Here is a 17779-nt window from a genome sequence, read left to right as displayed (position 1 = left end):
TTTCTTCTTTTTTACACTTTACATTTAATGCTTTTTCAGGCTTATGTGCTGATGTAGTCTGACTGCAAAAAAATCCATGTGAACTGTAAAAAGTCGGTTGTGTTCATCTGGACATAGGGCTTTCAGTGGGAGAAATGTTTTGTCAGTCATCCAAGTGTCTTCTCAGCTGACTACAAGTTTCCCCATTGGGAGTACCTTTGCACAATGACTGAAACTAGCACCACTGAATGAACAATAGGCTGGGGGAGGGGGGGCAGTTTTTGACCATTAATATGCAAATTGTCATGACCACTGATCTACGACCATTGATCAATGACTACTCATGAATAACCATGAATACTATTCACAGAGAGTTGGGGATTGGCTAAAATCACAGCATTGAAAGACGTACCATTGGGATGTTGATCTCTCTTCACTTGTGTTCCAATTACTGAAGCATTGGAGGTAGTTCATAAAAGATTACAAGATGACCCCAGTACCATCAACAGAATCACTCTCATTACTGACCAAGTGTGTTTGCTCTTGGAACTGTCTTAATTCCACCTATTTCACATACAAGGGTCAGTACTACTGGCAGAAACATGGGTATACCATGGGTTCTTCAGTTTCATCCATTGTGTCCAACTTGTACATGGAAGAAGTGGAAAAGGGGGGTTTATTATACTGCCCTGGAACAACACCAAATGATTAGTTGAGGTACGTGAATAACATCTAGGTAAAATCTAAACCTGAGGATGTACCACAATTCACTGATTACATTAACCTGGTGGACCTACACAAATTCACCAGGGAGGATATGAAAAGTAGAAGGTTAGCCTTCTTAGACTGTGAAATGTCCATCAGTAATGGGGGACATTTAAAAGTTGATATGTACCATAAACCATCATGGACTCCCACTGTGGGGACTCTTAGTCTTAGTCTCTTCAATTAAACGTACAGTTGCTCCCCCTAAAATTTTTGGCTTTTAGACAACGGCATCAAAGAATTTATTTGAATGAACTGAAAAAAGATTCAAACTTAAAATGTTTAGAGAATAAACTCTTGCATGACCTCTGACCTTTGACCTGTATCTACAGCACTGACCTCTGACTTTCAGCTCCACTTGTTTCTTCAGCAGGATGTTTCCCTCCCTGCTGTAGACGGTGCAGGTGTAGCTGTCTGTATTCCAGCCTGTGGGATATTTCAGGGTCAGACTGAGGTCTCCAGTTTTCAGCAGGTCTTCATTCATCTTCATTTGGTCTCTGTAAACCTGGTGCTGTTCTTCAGGCTGGTCAGAGCCGTTATGATAAACATAGACCATCCTGCTGCCTCTGTCCATCCACTCCACTTTAGCATCGTCAGGCAGGTGAAGTGTGGTGTTGAAGGGCAGCTGGACAGACTCCACCCCTGAATCCACCACTACCCGGGTGACTGAGAGGACAACAAAGCACAACATGAGCTTGGATGGAGACATTTGTGTTGACTATAACAGGTTGAATGATGCTGCTTCACTGGGAGCTCACTGTCAGATAGAAAGTGGTCAGTGTGAAGAGGGGCTTTACTACCAACACTCAAAAGCCTAATGTCAAAGATGCTTGCCGTGAAAGATGACCTCTCTAGAATGACAGCCAGCCTTCCAGATGTCATTGTAAAGGTAAGATTATTATTAATTGCTTTGGGTGGATTTGTTAAATTTGTTATACCATTCACAGTGGGTGGATGTTATACTTTGTTTTAAGCAGCATGTAAAATTATGATAGAAGACCAAGTATTTACCCCTTGTTAAATATCAGGGATATTGATCATCATTAATCAAGAATATTAACCATAATATCAACAAAAGCCTCAACCAAAATTAAATCTCATACAGTATTGATAATAGAAACGTGCTAACACTTTTAGCAGGATTACATGCTAACCCTACTTTTTAACTCACTGAGATCTATCGAACCACTTCAGATTTATCAAAAACAAGTATTTCCCTCACGGAAGTCTTTAAATGTTGTTTACTTGTCATTAAACTTGCTAACCTTAGGGAACAGAGCATTAGACAGTCTGAAGCTCTGTGCGGTTCGCTCGTGAACTGTACAGAACAAGTACAAGTACAACAACAACAAGTACAAGTTACGAAGGCACTTGACCGCAATATTTCTGCCCGCGTTACGGCAAAATGCCCGTGTAACGAAATCCGCTGGCTCTGATTGGCTGAGCCCAGAATGCCTTCTGAATCATGTGACAACCCCTTTGCTTTTGTACTTACACTTCGCTGTTCCACTTGAATGACGTATTGTTTCTGCAGTTAGCAATTAGCCTATAGCCTATTGTTCACAAGGCGCGATGGGTGCTTCGACTTACGAAAAGTTTTGATTTACAAAAGACCCTCGGGAACAAATTAATTTTGTAAGTCAGGGTTCCACTGTGTTTGAACTGATCCAACTTTATTAACAGTGACGAAGATTTGTGGATCAGCTGCTGTTTGCTGCTATAGATATAATCCAGCTGATGTGGGAGAACTACATGTGACACTTTGATGCAGCCATGAATCCGACTGATTTCTTTCCATTTTCAAAGGTTGATGCATCAGTTAAAGTCCTTAAAAAGCTCAGAAATAAAGAGAAAGGTTTGTTAAAGCAAAGAGAGGCACTGGCAGCATTGAAGACACTAAATAAGAGAAACAGATCAGAGAACATCAGACTGAATAAGTGGAATAAAGTGAAACAGAGAACTAACGCTCCCTAAGAATGGAGCTGTCAGAGGAAGAGAGCAGCAAACTGAAAGTCTCTGTTAGCTGCAGAGTTCTGAAACTTCACACAGCTTTGGATGATAACATGGAGAAAGGATGTGGAGATGTTCACAGTTCTGGTAGAAATCATCTTCTAGTTATTGTGACTCAGATATGACTGATTATAGATGAGGACCAAAGAAGGTTTTCACTGAGATTTGAACTGACTTAGCTTAGCCTGTGTTTTAGCCACATGCTAAACAAACACATGTTCAGAAACTAGAAGATGTTACCTTTCAGATGAAGTCTCACACATGAACTTTGCTCCTACAGTTCATCTGCTGAAGCTTTTACATTGGGTGGAAATCAAATAAAAATCAAAACAGCCACAAACATCAGACATGCTAACACTAACATTATTGGATGGAGCCCACTGACACTGAACCATCATCATGAGTCTGACCTCTGACCTTTGACCTGTATCTACAGCACTGACCTCTGACTTTCAGCTCCACTTGTTTCTCCATCAGGATGTTTCCCTCCCTGCTGTAGACGGTGCAGGTGTAGGTGGAGTTGTCTCCATCTGTGGGGTGTTTCAGGGTCAGACTGAGGTCTCCAGGTTCCAGTAGATTTCTCTTCATCTTTGTTCGGTTCTTGTATTTATCGTCCTGTTCTTCAGGCTGGTCAGAGCCGTTCTCATACACGTGGACCTTCCTGTCATCTTCATCCTTCCACTCCACTTTAGTGTCTTTAGGCAGACAAACTGTGGTTTTGCAGATCAGCTGGATAGACTCCACCCCTGAATTCACCTCCACCCAGCGAACTGAGAGGACAACAAAGCACAACATGAGCTGTAGTGAAGGTTACTAATGTTCTTCTTATGACCTGTTACAGAGGACTTATTTCTGTGCTTGTCCTGTTAGACCTCAGTGTAGACCACAACATTTTACTACAAACACTAGAACACACCAGAGTTATTAAAGGAAATTTACTGCAGTGGTTTGAATCATATCTGATAGATTCCAGTTTGTTCATGTAAATGAGGAGTTTTCTTCACACACAAAAATTATTCATACATTTATTTGATTACCATGCATATGCTATGCATTTGATTTTTATTGCTGATACCATTTAACTCAATCAGTTACAGGCGTGTCTTAAGAAGATAAAGTCCTGGAGGACCTCTAATTTCCTTCTTCTAAATTCTTTACATACTTGACCTTTATGTAAAATTAAATCCTACTGATTTATTTTTCACTAACATGTCCATATTGGTATTTTTGCAAATATCAGTGACCAATGTGTGATTGCTGATATCTGGCAGAACCACTAACCTGTATTTTTAATTTAAGCCTTTAAACAGTGAAATCCCTGAAATATGGAAATCTGTGTATTTTCCTTTGCTGAACGGAGGTGATAATTCAGATGTTACTAACTACCAGTGTTGGGCGAGTTACTTTGAAAACGTAACTAATTATAGTTACTAGTTACTTCTTCAAAAAAGTAACTGAGTTAGTAACTGAGTTACAATATTCTAAAAGTAATTAATTACTTGAAAAGTAACTATTGTGTTACTTTTAAAAAAAAATGTTTAACCCTCTGGGGTCCAGGGTATAATTGGCCATTTTTGACTACTTTTGATTTGACCTTTAAAAACTATTTCCTTTGCCTTATTTGGTATCATTGTTTTCAACACAACCTCACGTGTCTGAATTTACAGTCAGGTTTTCATTTTGACAGACTGTATTAACACAATTGATCTAAAATCAAACAAAAAATATAAAATCAGAGTAGAAAAGGTTATATTTTTTTACTTTAACAACCACAAACATGTTTATTGAATCATATTTCATAACTTTAAATGCAAATATAAACTGTCAATTTTAAAATCAACAGTTATTTGCAGCCATTTACCTTTTACCCCTTTTTTTAAATAACCATTTCAAACTATTTACAGAACAATCAGCTCTTCTGCATTCAATAAGATGCCACACAAATTATTTGTGCTACTCCAAAAATAATTTCTGTCCACTATAAAGGAGAACATCACAGCCTGATACCTGCAGGTCTGACAGCAGCAGGTGTATCACTCCTGTTTCTACCTGGAGACAGCAGTCCTAAACAACCAAATATCATGTTGCCATATCATTTTTTGATTGGTTGACATGGTGCATTTTTCCACCAACACGAACGAGCTGTTTTTCTTTGTTTGGTTTCTTTGGTCATAAGCAGAGAGTGCTTGCTAGCGCTGTCCTCAGTAAACGTGACGAAACGACTGAGGAAAAGACACAGCGTATATATATTGTTTATCATGAATCTGGTTTTATGTGGCCTATCAACACAATTTAAAAACTGTATCACCTTGTTGCTTTGTAATATTAAAGTGGTCATGTGATTGGCTTACAAGGACTACTTTATTCTTCGTCAGTCAAACAGCAGCACTCATGTGATTGTTTTGCCCCCTTAGCTCCAGGTGTTGTGCCAAAAAGTAATCGTCAGGCAGAAAGTGATTGCCGCCCGCAGGAGCGCGCGCAGCTGCTTAAAGCTGTAACGCCCAGATTACTTACAGCTACTTCCGTGCAACTGAGGTGCGGTAAGCTGAACACAGCTTCAACCGTCTGTTTGTTGAAAAATAGTAATGAGACTGCACCGCATTTTCTTCTTAGTAACGGTAACGGCGTTGTGAAAATAGGAATAGTAACTAGTTAGATTACTTGTTACTGAAAAAAATAACGCAGTTACTTGTAACGCCGTTATTCCCATCATTGCTAACTACGGGCCCATATCTAAAGTGTGTCTTTTAGTTTAAATGTTTAAGTCTACAGAAAGCTTATTAGTTAACAACTCAAAGAATTTTTTAACAAAAATTTAACTATTTTCCAACATCAGTCAGGATTCAGAAAAAAACACAAGTAACTGCTGCTATTAAAGTAGTGAACGACAATAGCGATACAATGGAATTCTAATAACAAACAATACTGGTCAATCTTTAACTGCTGTAAGTTGGTTATCTCATTACTTGTCCGCTACAACACAGTGCGTCCACGTTGCTTGGTTTTCTTCCTCTTTTAGCACCGAATCCAAAGGAGTTCCACAGGGCTGCATATTTGGACCACTGCTCTTTTCTATGTAAATAAACAAATAAATAGAAACTCATAATTGTTATATGGATGCAGAGTGGGGTCTCAGTGTTTGTAATATGTTAACTAAATATGTTTTCTATGTTGTATAGAGGCATTTGGTGTAGCTTGGGTGAGATTACTTTTATGACCGTCAGGAAGTCACGTACGCAGAGACACACACACAGTGCTTAAACTGTTACACTCACACATCCACACGCACACTCACGGGCGTGCACTCACATAGACATACGGGTACGCGCACACACAGGCACTCACGTGCACGTCCATACACACACAGACGCAGAGTTTGCAGCACACCATGGGGGTTTTATGATGGGGTCACTTCTATAAAGCTGGTTGTAACAAATAAAGGAGTGAAGATCTGCAGAGGGACACCGGCCTCGTCTCCCCTTCTAGAAGATGCATGCTTAAATGAAGATGAATAAAGATGAATAAAGGTTTTTGTGAAAATAACTACTGAGTCCGGCGCGTCTCTGGATGCCTCGAGGAATAAAAAGAACCGGGGTGAAACTGATTTCGCAACAGTTTGAATATTGATTCTATTTGTTCTGAGGACATTTTTATCTCTGATCATGTATTCTTTTTAACATGTCTTTTCACGAGCCTTTGTCTCCTGTTCACCGGACAATTATCTCGCGCATCATAAATTCCTCCACAGCGGAGAATTTCTCGGATGCTTTTAAACAGAAACAGACCAGTTTCTGTTTCCGAGTCCTTACCCTGGCTAAATGACAACATCTGCTTCATCCGCTGAACTGATAGAGCCAACACTTTCACAAGAATATGCAAATGTTTGTTGCCAGACTCATAACAGAATTAGGAAAAAAGGCTTTAGAATATAAGGTTTCCTGGAATAATCTACAAATTGAGCTAAAATTGTCAGAAACAGCTACGATGGAGGAGTTGTATTTCATTTTGGAGCGAGAGAACAGCTCTTTTGGTCAGTGTTCTTGTTTTGGTCTGTTATTGCACACAACTCATACATTTGTGTTCACTGGTCTGTACAGAATATAGTATTTGAACATTCTGAATGAATATTGGTTCTTTACTTGTTATATTGTTATTTGTCGTATTTGTTATAACATCCTCTGCCCCCTGCTGGTCTCTCTTGGAAATATGAGTAACGAGTCTTTTGTCTGGATTAACTGCAAATAATGAAAGAACAGCTTGTCCACATGCAGCCTCTGTGTCAGATCAATGCAGTGAAGCACACACACTATTTAGTAAAGTCATGCTGTGGAGCTGTTTCACTGATCAATGACTGAGTCTGAAGGAGGTTTTCTGACTTCTGGAACAAACCTGGAAGTTTCTCTTCAGCTCTCTGTATCAGCTGTTTGTAACTCTCAACTCTTTCAGCTTCTGAGACAAGTTTGTGTGAGCTCTACTTGTGTATAGTACGGGACACTCACCTGATTTATAATATTGACGGAAATAAAATATGAGACTTCCAGAAACCAAAAGAAGAATCAGGAGAATCAGGAGAGCTTTGGCCCAGGATGGAAACTGTTCTGTGGAGAAAAGAAAAACATGACCTTTGACCTCTGACTGAATGTGGTGATATATTTTATTGAACATACCTCAAGCTAATATTTTTTGAGTGAACATATTTATGCAGCAGTAAAATAGTTAAGTTTTATCTGAGTGATGTCAGATGTATCTACAGCAGATGTTTGTTGCTGACCTTTGACCTGTAGCTGTATATCACTCCGACTCAGTTCACGTCCATGTTCTCTAACGGAGCAGGTGTAGGTGGCGCTGTCAGACAGTTGGAGGTTGGTCAGGTTCAGGCTGAGGTCTCCAGTTTCCAGAGCGTCAGTCTTCATGGATGTTCGGCCGCTGTAACGCTGGTTTTGATCTTTCAGTTCGTCTCCTTGAAGTTTACGCTGGTGGACGGTTGGAGGACTGAGGTTGGAGCGACTCCACACCACTGTGGATTTAGTCAGATTTAAAGTGTCGACATGACAGGGCAGGATGAACGAGTCCCCCTCATACAGCTCCACAGCTGAGGCATGCTGGAAAACTGAGGACACACAGACAGAGGCTCCATGAGTCACTTTGAGGTGAAGATCAAGTTTAGACACATTTACAGAAACCAGGAGACAGAATGACAGAAACATTCAACATTTTAACAACTCATTAAAGAGAACACAGCGTAGATCAGAGGCAGGAAGTCCATCACATAAAAATGTCAAACTAAATTTTACATTTTAGAGACATAAATAAGGATCTTTTAAGAAATGTGTTCCTATGTGATGATGTAATCTTGTTTTCTAATTCAAACGTGCTTTCACCATTAAAGATCCCCCCCCCCCTTTTTTTTTAACCTGTGTGTATATTTATAGCATCCTCCTTATGCATTTCATGCATGTGTTATTTTCAGACATATGGGGGTTATGTCACCCCCCCCTCATCAGTAATGATCTAGTCCGGTATTTACTTGGGCGTGACTTAGCCAATTAACCAATACCTACCTATTATATGTCAGCGGACCTATCTATGAAGTTCTGACTGGTTAATTTGAAAAAAAAAAATTCAGTTTGTGTTGCTGGAGTTCTTACATTGCCATGAAGACAGACTTTCAGTGTCTCTAGTTTTGCTTCCCTTGTCTCATTAGGTCTCATTTCTACCAGCTGTGTTTCCCTTCTGTCACCAATTCCCTGATTACTCTGCTGTGTATTTAAGCTCTGGGTTTTCTTTGCCCTGGGTTGTGTCGTGCCTTCTTTATGCTGTCTGTCTTGTGCTCCTGGTAGTTTGCTAGTGTTTAGTTTCATGTTTGAGGTTTTGGTTGGTTGTTGTAAGTGTTTAATTTCATGAATAGTTTTTCCAGCACGTCATGACAGATCTGAATCAGAATCCAGTGTTTGATGGAAATCTCCTCCTGCTGCACTTCCACACATTAAAGAGAGAGAGATGAAAGAAAAGCTGATGATGAGAGCAGAGAGAGGAAGGTGTACTTACCGTGCAGGAGGATCACAAACACCACAAACATCTTCATGTTCCTGTCAAACTCAGAGACTCTTTAAAAGCCCTTCAGGACATCAGCTCACAGCAGCTTCACTTTCTTCTACACTCTCACACTGCTCACACTGTCACAGCTCAGAGTTCGGCTTCACACTTTGTTAAAGCAAATCTGTGGAATGAAGTCCGGCCGGCCACAGATCACTTCCTTTCACCTAGTTTTGCACCCGGACACGCACAAAGCTCCGCCTTCAGTCTTGACACTGAAACATCCACTGAAGCTACAATGATGCAGATGTGACCCTCAGCAGCTGGATTTCCTCTCCATAGATGTGTTTCCATGCAGATCATGGACATACAGCAGCTCCAGGATGAGTGTGAAAGAACTTCTTCCACTACAGTATTCATTACAGCACTGTGGCACTCCACAAACCCTCACACTGTCTCAATCCCTGTTTCCAGTTTGGCTGAGAGAAGGCCTGAAGCTCAGCCAATCACAGGACAGGAAGTGATCAGCTGACACAGTTATTTGAAGGTTGAGCTGTCAGGGTGAGGCTGCTTCATGCATGTGTGAAACAATGAGGAAAACTGACAAAGCGAAGAGTCTCAAAACTACAGGAACACAGGTGTGTATCAGGTGTCTCATGAGTGTATTTAATGTTCTATCAGTGAGTGACAAGAACAAGAAAGAGGACAGAAGAGGAAGAAGAGAGCTTAAATTTAAATGGAACGATGCTTTTTTAAAGCTTACATGTAAGTCCTCATGTTCCCTAATCAAATACTGGATCTGTACATGTGACATTATGTTTTTCCACATTGTGAAACCTGCTGCTAAACAAACTGAGGAAGAGTAACTGGGTTATTTAAAGACTTCATGTAAAATCCTCTGCAGGCTAGGGCTGGATAAACAGGTTAGTTTACTTGTGTTTACTGTGATGTAAAAAGTAAAAACAGTGTGTGACTGGTGCAGAGTGGCTATGAATTAATGGTCACAGTTAGCTTACATCAAATGTAGCAGAGATTGATATGAACTTTAGCTGATGATGCTGGGATTCCCTGACTGAATTCCCCCTTCATAGCAACTTTATACCATCTAGAAAACAGACAGCATAAATGGTGTGCAGCCAGTAAACGGACAGAACAACTCATGAACACTATGAAAATCTACTGAAGCTCTCAATAAAAATTATTGTGAGTTTAAATTCTTTTCCACTGAGACATTACAGCTAATTTTAGGTTCCCCCACCTGCTGAATCCACATTACCCCCTGACTGCACACATTTATTGTTTAGAGGCAAAGTCAGCCTCTGCAATGTATTTTTAACACTAGGATCTGTACTTCTAAAGTAAAGACATACGTTTATTATACTAAGAAATTAGTCACAAGGAATAACCCCAATGAAAACACATTTATTTTAGTTTTTCCTTTTAAAAAGGCCACGCCCACCACATCTATTTAACCTGTTCATGTGGCTCACCTGGCTGCAGAAAAGCCTCGCTTGGTGTTTTTCCAGTGTGACACTGATCCACTTCAGCCTTGACACAAAAGTCTCCATTTAAGTAACATACTGCATTACTTTTGATAAAAGTCTTCTGTGTAATATGTGTAATAACTTTTTTACTTTACTTTTTTGAGTAAACACTGATCACAACTAGGGATGGGTACCGGTGTCCGGTGCCATGATGGCACCGGTTCTGACATAAACGGTAGTAACCAGACCGAAAGGCAGCGCACATTTCGGTGCTTTTTTTCCTGAGATGTGATACACTTTGGATTCTAGCCAATCATTTTACCTTTGTGAGTGTAGTAGGCGGGTCCAGGTACGTACGTTCTTTTAGAGCAGAGCTACAGATTAAAAATGCCCAAGGCGAAGTGGTCAAAAGTCTGGCCGGTAAATGTCTGTTTTGATTTTGGTGAAAATCTCATGAGGTTTGAAAGTTGAAGTAATGATAATGGAAGTTTGTAAGTTACAGTACTGGGTTGGAGTCCTAAGGAAAAGGAAAACAGTGAAATTGGGTTGGAGTCCCAAGTAGGAAAGTTAGGGAATTGGTCATTTTGTGGGTTAAAGTCCCCATTGGTCATCAGGTTAGATCTGCGTCAGTCATACACTTTTTCTGAGGTGTTGATTGTTGTTTCAAAGTATTATAAATTTTTCAAGAATGGCAGTGCGGCTGCTAGGAAGCGCATAGTTCAGAGGTGACGCTTGCCAAAGCCACGGACGCGTAGGCTTTGTCCTCTTTAAAAAGAGGGATAGTCCAGTTTGGCTGCTGTGGAGAATTGGGACACTAAATAAGCTAAGAGTTTGAGTCTCTTTGTCTGCGCTTTTTTGGGTAGCAGAGGTGCGTCCTCGGGTCTTGGAGACTTTTAAATTAACTTAGGGATGTTAGAGATTAGACCAGAAACAGTTAGAGTCTGATAATGGTGAATTGATCGCAAAAAAAACAGGGTTTTATCCGTTTAAACGGTTATAGTAAATTTGTCGAAATTGTGTAGGTGTTGAAATGTCAGGCCTGAGAGTGGTTGTAAATATAAGACGTCTTTGTAATATAAAATAAGAGATCTCTGTGTGAAAGGAGACTGTGAGTCAGTCTGGTGACTGTGTGTGTGTGAAAATGCAAATTAGTAAGCAGTGAACTGTTTAAACCATAGTTGGTTTTACAAATACTGCTGAAAACATTGTCGAATGTGTGTTTAAGATGCCATTTATGTTTGTTAGAGGGTTATAAATAAAGTTTTGAGTTGCTGTAGTGGATGTATAGTAATTGACTGAGTTTTGATATATATATAAATATATTGAGTGCATTGTATATGCTTAAGACTAACACATTACTTTCAGTAGTAACCTATCATCAGCAATAAATGCTGGTGTGTTTTATTTTTTCCATTTTATGTATGTGCTGTGAGAATTAATAGAGGTTTCAATTGTTTTTCTTTGACTTGCTCTTTCTGATTATGAAAAGCATGTCTGATAAAATACTCTCAGGAAAGCGTATTTTGAGTTATAGTCCTCAACTCCTGTCACAGTTTAAGTGTGTGAATGCTGTGAGTAGTAGGTTTTGAGTGATTGGGTGTGATTTGTACAAAAATAATAAATAAGTAATAATAACACTACGAAAGTTGGTAGTAGAGTGAGTGAAAAAGTGGAAGCTTGAGAGAAAAGGCGGTGTGTGTCTGAAAAGAGCTCTGTTGAGCACGCTGAAGACTGTGATGTGAATGCTGACAAATGCAAAGAATTTAATATAGTTAAAAGTGTGTACGTGAAATAAGGGTGCATTGTTTTTAGATCAAGACTTAATAGAACTAAAGAGTTTGATTAGGCTGTAAAATAAGAAAGAGAAACAGAAAATATGGCTCTGAGCAGCTGTGTGTGTGACAGGAAGGTGTGTGGACAGGAACTCTACATGCCCATAAAAGGGAAACTCACTGTGACAAGTGAGCACCCAGAGAAGAGAGACAGACGAGTTAAACTCTAGGCAGATGAAGCAAATGGAGGTTTTAAGAAAAGTATGTATGCTTTAGTGTGTCAATACAGGTGGATTTCTCTCAACCTGGAACCTCGAGTACAGCGGCAAAAGGATAGATTAACAGAATTGGGAAAAACAGGCCAGGTTTTGGCTAAAATGTTACAGCTTGACCTCTCACTTTGTCCCCATCCTGAGAAGAAGCGTAAATGACAGTTAATTTCCTGATGAAGACCGACAGAACATCATGGACTTGAAGAATTAACAGCAGGCAAAAGGCAGTGCCACTGAAACAACACTGACAACTCCAGCAGCAGGATGAAAGAAACCACATGATGAAAACATGCACGGTGAACTGCAGGCTGGTAAGAACAGTGTGACATGACTGTCTGAAGGCATTGAATGTGATATTTTGCCAGGCTGGGACTTGATCTAAAAGGAAAATACTGAAAAGATCAACGGAGAAGAAACAGAGAAGAAGAAAACAGTTGACTTGGGATTGTGTTTGCTGGAGATTTCAACACAACACAGGACACTGTGGAGAGAAGGACAGGGACCAGTGAGAGGTGAAGCCCAGACGAGTTCGACTGCGAGAATACAGGATATAATTGGGTTGAAATTTAAGCCTGAACTCATGATGGTTTAGAGATGTCCCCCAGATCACAACAAAGAGGTAAACAAAAAATAGAAAACAAATGTAACAAATTGTTACATGTGAAATTATTTTTGGAAAGAATCAGAAGTGAGATAGTTAGAATGCAGAACTCAGTGAAAAGATGCATGAATTAAACCTGATTATAACCTACAGATGCAATGAAGAAAGCAGCTTACACTCCATTAACATGACCAGATATCATGTAAGCAATGAAGAACATGCTTACATACATGTCATAAGTTGGTATTTCTGACCAGAGAGAGAAAAAACGGGTCGTTTAAGCACTCATGATAATGATGAAAATGTCTCAGTTGTGTTATTTTCAGGGGCAAAGCAGACCTGGATCAATTTTCCACATGCAGCGGTCGGAAGAAAGTTCTAGGTTAACATCACTGGACATGTTAAGGCAAGTTTCTGGTTGAATTGTTCACAGCGCCATGTGTTCCTGAACCTCACAAGCAAGCCCTGACTCCTGGCTGAGGACCAGGAATGCTGTTATTTCAGGTGGGAAATCAAAATTTGGGTTAGCAAATTTGGGAAAGAGAAAACTTACTGCTTAAGTGGAGAATTGTGAAGGAGTCTGAAACACTGCAAAAAGCAACATGTGCAAAATCACATACATAAGCAGAAAATGCATTAACCTTACAAGGACAAGCTCATGAAGATTAATGCATAGGCATTGATTAAACCTGGCTAAGAACATAAACATACACAATGAAAATCAGCTTGCTACTTGTATGAGTGTTAAAATGGTGTGAATGTTTAATAAAATACACTTAAAGCTTGAAGTTGAGGAATAACTCAAAGAAGCTATATGACAGAGGGAGTGAGGTATGGAAAAAAGAAAAGAAAAGGGATTAAAGTAGTTTTTATAAGAGTGACTTAGGAGTGCTCTTGTACTGAGTGATCAAAGCAAGTGATTAGTATAGAAGGAAAATGAAAGTAATTCAATAATGTGGTAATGTTTAAACATATATTTCTCTTGTTACGGCAATTTCTTGAGATATGACTCAGTATGCAAATTAGCTGGAGTGAGTGATGACGAAGAGGCTTCCTGTGTGTCTGTGTGACTGAGGCTTTCAAGTGAGGAAACAGAGCAGTGACTGAGGAGGATTACTTGCTGAAATTTATTACATTATATGGGTGGGAGAATGCCAAATGCTAAAGGGGAAACATTTTTTGATATAACTCATGTTACCATTAACTGAAGAAACACATGACTGATAACTGTTCTGTTTTAAGTTTATTTTTTTTATCACACAGATTGGATCATAAGTGGGGAAAACTGAGTATGAAATGTGAAGTTCAGGTTTTGTTTTTAGCAAGTTCCAAGGATGCAGGCTCTGGATGGAGCCAGGAGTTCGAAAAGACGTGACATGATGATTAAATTGATTTCATTCCTTAAACACAGGTTTGCAGGGCCGCACAGATATACCTGAGAGGAGGATGGCGGAGGTGTTTTGAGAGATGATATGACTAACCTTTTTCTTTTAATTTCCTAAGCTTGGGTGAAGCATTTTGAGTTTGACACATGAGATGTGTCAAAGAGAGGGAGTTAAGGTTTAATTTGAAATGGGTTTTAGGATTATGTTATAACTTTTGGGGTTTTTGATCATTTAGATATGGTAAAACTGAGGCAGAAATTGTTATTTTTTATGTCAAGGTTAAAGGATTAAAATGAACTGAATCCTGTTTAGAAGATAAAATGCCGGTGTTTATAAGAAGCAGTGTACAAAACTTAAAGGGAAACTGTGGGAATAAAAGATATGCTTTGGGGAAACTAGTGAAGATTGTAGGAGTAGAAAATGTTTGATTTCTTTTTGATTTCTAGAAGAAGTGGTTATAATGTAGGCTTACACAAACAGATATTACATAGATTTATTTTTAGGGTAGAGGAGAGAGCTTCTGAAGAGGATGTTAAAAATGTCGCCGACCCAAATGAATAACATTGGAGATTATATACGTAGAAATGATTTTGTATACACATTGCGATTGTGCTCATTCGAAGTTGTTGCTTGGTCTACAGAAGGTCTTAAGCTTTGTTTGGCGCGATGTCCAGACAATTTATTGTGTAAGAGACTTAGAGCATAGAAGGCCGCACATGCTTACAAACATGTAGAATCTAGAAACATATAGAAGGCCTGAAATTCATTTAGCTTATAAATGAATTTGAGCTGGCCTAGTAACAAGTGACGGGAAAGAGGAACTAAATAGGAGTTTCTTGCTTTAAAGAAGGACCTAAGGAAGGAAAGCATATATTTTGGTTAAGTCTGATAAAGTATAATGAGAAGGTATCGTTACATTAAAGGAGCAAAATGAAATAAAAATGCTATATCAAGAACAGGTTATGACACAGGAAATGTGAGTTTTAAAATGAAGTTAGTGTTAACACACAGGAGTTGTTTCTAGACAGCTTTTAGCTATGATGAAATTCATGCATGAGTAATTGCTTATATGCTCAAACTTAATTGATTAAAATGGTTTTCTCTCTGATCTTTCAGTAGAATAGGCGCTTATTATGATTCTCTTGTGATCTATTGTGAAAGGTGACTTTTAGATCAGAGTTAAGGCACTTGCAGCAGCGACAGTTTTGTGTACAGGATGCTGATGATAAGATAAGGGTAATTAGGATCATGCTTTTGATTAAAGAGTCCCAAACATGATAAGGTAGGGAGGAATAGGAAAAGGTGTTTTGTTCCCTTTGGAGGTCTCGGCGACCACAGGGCTGGCAAGGATCCTGTAGGCCGGAGACCGAAGGGAGCCACAAAAGTGGGACCCAGAAGAAGGACAGACCACTGGAGATTCACGAGTGTAAGGGGTATCTCACCGGTGTCAGTGAGTCCAGTGGTGAGGGAGGAGTGCTGATTGGGCTCAGCTCGCACTCTCATTCTCTCCAGCCTCTGACCAACTTTAGGCTCACTGATACATTTGGTGTGACTAACCTCAAGCATGAGTGTTCTTAAGGGGGAGCTGGCGTTTTATTACTGGACCACTTAGATGACATGAGGTTGTTGTCTGATTTGCTGAGCCAGAGGACGGCTAGAGAGGGTCAGAGCGATGACACAAGTAAAGTGTGTCATCCCCACACTCCCTCTCTTGGTGACCCTCTTTTTAAGGAAAGAGGGTCACCAAGAGAGGGAGTGTGGGGATTAGAGAAATATTTTGCTGCTATTGTTCATAATCATCATCATTAACATTGCATTTAATAATTAATATTGATATTGCATTCAGATGTTTAAACATATTGGCACCCAATTAGCCTTTATTACAGGTGCAGTTATAACCACGTTAAACTGTTGAGTTAAATCAATAATCTTAAATGCTTTTGAATGCTTGTTATAATCTTAAATGTTTATATGCAGATTACATTGCATTATAAAAGAAGGGCCTAACTCTGAGTACACTGAGTAGACAGGATACTGCAGGCTTTTGAGCTCCTGAATTCTGATTTGAAAGTGAAACTAAAGCAGAGTCTAAGTGTGAGTTACTTTGAGGAGCTGTTGGGAGGATGCTATTTGAATTACCAGGTTATTCATTATTGTCTTTTATTCATTTATATCTTTTGATTAAGCTTTTAGTAGAGGTTCTTGATTAGAACATTTATTCAACATCTTACACATATAGTTTCAGTTGTGTACGTGCTGGCCTTCTGTCTGGTGGAAAGGTTACAAGGTTTAGCTGGTGAGGTGAGAGGTGAAACTGAGTGCATTTCAGGCTGACACATACACGCACACACCCACACACACACACACACACACAGTAGATAGACTCATTTATAGGTGAGAGGTTAATCATGTTTTGCTTGTGACTGCAAAATTGTGCTTGCAAAAGAACAGTTTGTTGCAGAATGTGTGCCTGATGTTCCAGACGATAAGCGTTCGTCCGGCAGCAACAGGAAGACACCTGGCATGGAGATGAGGCAATGTTCTTTTCAAACTGTGTTAAACGTCATTGTGGTTTTGATTTGACGTATGCATATATTGTATCTGCTTAACGCATGAGGGGGCGTTATAAATTTCCCTGATAAAAACAACTGCTTGTGTATTGTTAGACGGAGATCGATGCTGTCTGCGTACAGTGTTAATCTCCCACGCGTGTTCATTAAAATCATCGTTTGACTCCACTCGGCCGGATCAGTGTTGTTATTTTAGAATTCCTCCTGTATCCCTCCTCAATATTTGAACCCTTAACAACACGGAGTTAGCAACATCCCACCAGGAACCCAAAGAGGAGAGTCCTGGCCCCTAGCCCTGCCAGTGTAGCAGAAATGATGGCGGATGATGATGGCAGCAGCAGCCGTTCTTCTCTGCGTGAGTAGCTTAATGTTGTTCATGTGTAATTTACGTTGAGTAGGCTAACCACGTTATTACATTAATGCATGTAAGGTGAACTAGCAAACATCATCATAGCTACATGCGGCTGTCTTCTTGTTTGATGGCAGATACTCCCTTCACCCTGGACAAAAAGGCTAAAATGACCAAAGAAAAAGTGGGAAACAGTTAAACATGAGAGGTTTTTGGACAAAGTTTGTGTTTTTGCAATTGTTTAAGCACTGCTTCCAGCCAAGAGTGATACCATATATGCCCTATAGCTGCAGAAAAGGCTAACATTGTTATTATTTCACAAAAAAACAGCTAAACATGAGAGGTTTTTGGACCAATTTTGTGTTCTCCATTCTTTAAGCACCGGTTCGAGCACAGTTTAAAACCTAAACGATACCCATCCCTAATCACAACAAACATGGAAACACCTCAAACATGGAAAGACATTTGACCCAAAGCATGTATTTAATGTCCATGAATGTAATGTCTTTGATAAGTTGCTTAGAGATGGTGGTGACTCTCTGTGTTGTGTTAAATG

The 17779-nt window shown here is 39.6% G+C and overlaps 1 protein-coding gene across 4 annotated transcripts in view; it reads right to left on the bottom strand.

Moving 5' to 3' along the window:
- LOC146521107 (uncharacterized) overlaps nt 1-9940 on the bottom strand; it is a 30607-nt gene extending 20667 nt beyond the window's left edge. For 3 of the 4 annotated variants that reach the window (XM_085154334.1, XM_085154335.1, XM_085154336.1), the window contains exons 1-5: nt 8803-9940; nt 7526-7864; nt 7254-7352; nt 3198-3524; nt 1084-1410 (exon numbers count right to left, since the gene is read on the bottom strand). In XM_085154334.1, the coding sequence (XP_085010460.1) occupies nt 1084-1410; nt 3198-3524; nt 7254-7352; nt 7526-7864; nt 8803-8839 (1129 nt within the window). In that variant the 5' untranslated portion in view covers nt 8840-9940. The remainder of the gene's footprint in view (nt 1-1083; nt 1411-3197; nt 3525-7253; nt 7353-7525; nt 7865-8802) is intronic. The other variant, XM_085154337.1, reaches the window with a different exon arrangement.
- Nucleotides 9941-17779: the final 7839 nt, after the last annotated feature.

The sequence above is a fragment of the Neolamprologus multifasciatus genome, chromosome 3 (genome assembly GCF_963576455.1).
Source record: "Neolamprologus multifasciatus chromosome 3, fNeoMul1.2, whole genome shotgun sequence".
NCBI lineage: Eukaryota > Metazoa > Chordata > Actinopteri > Cichliformes > Cichlidae > Neolamprologus > Neolamprologus multifasciatus.
Note: the sequence above shows the minus strand (reverse complement) of the source record. Positions and strands in the feature narration are given on the sequence as shown.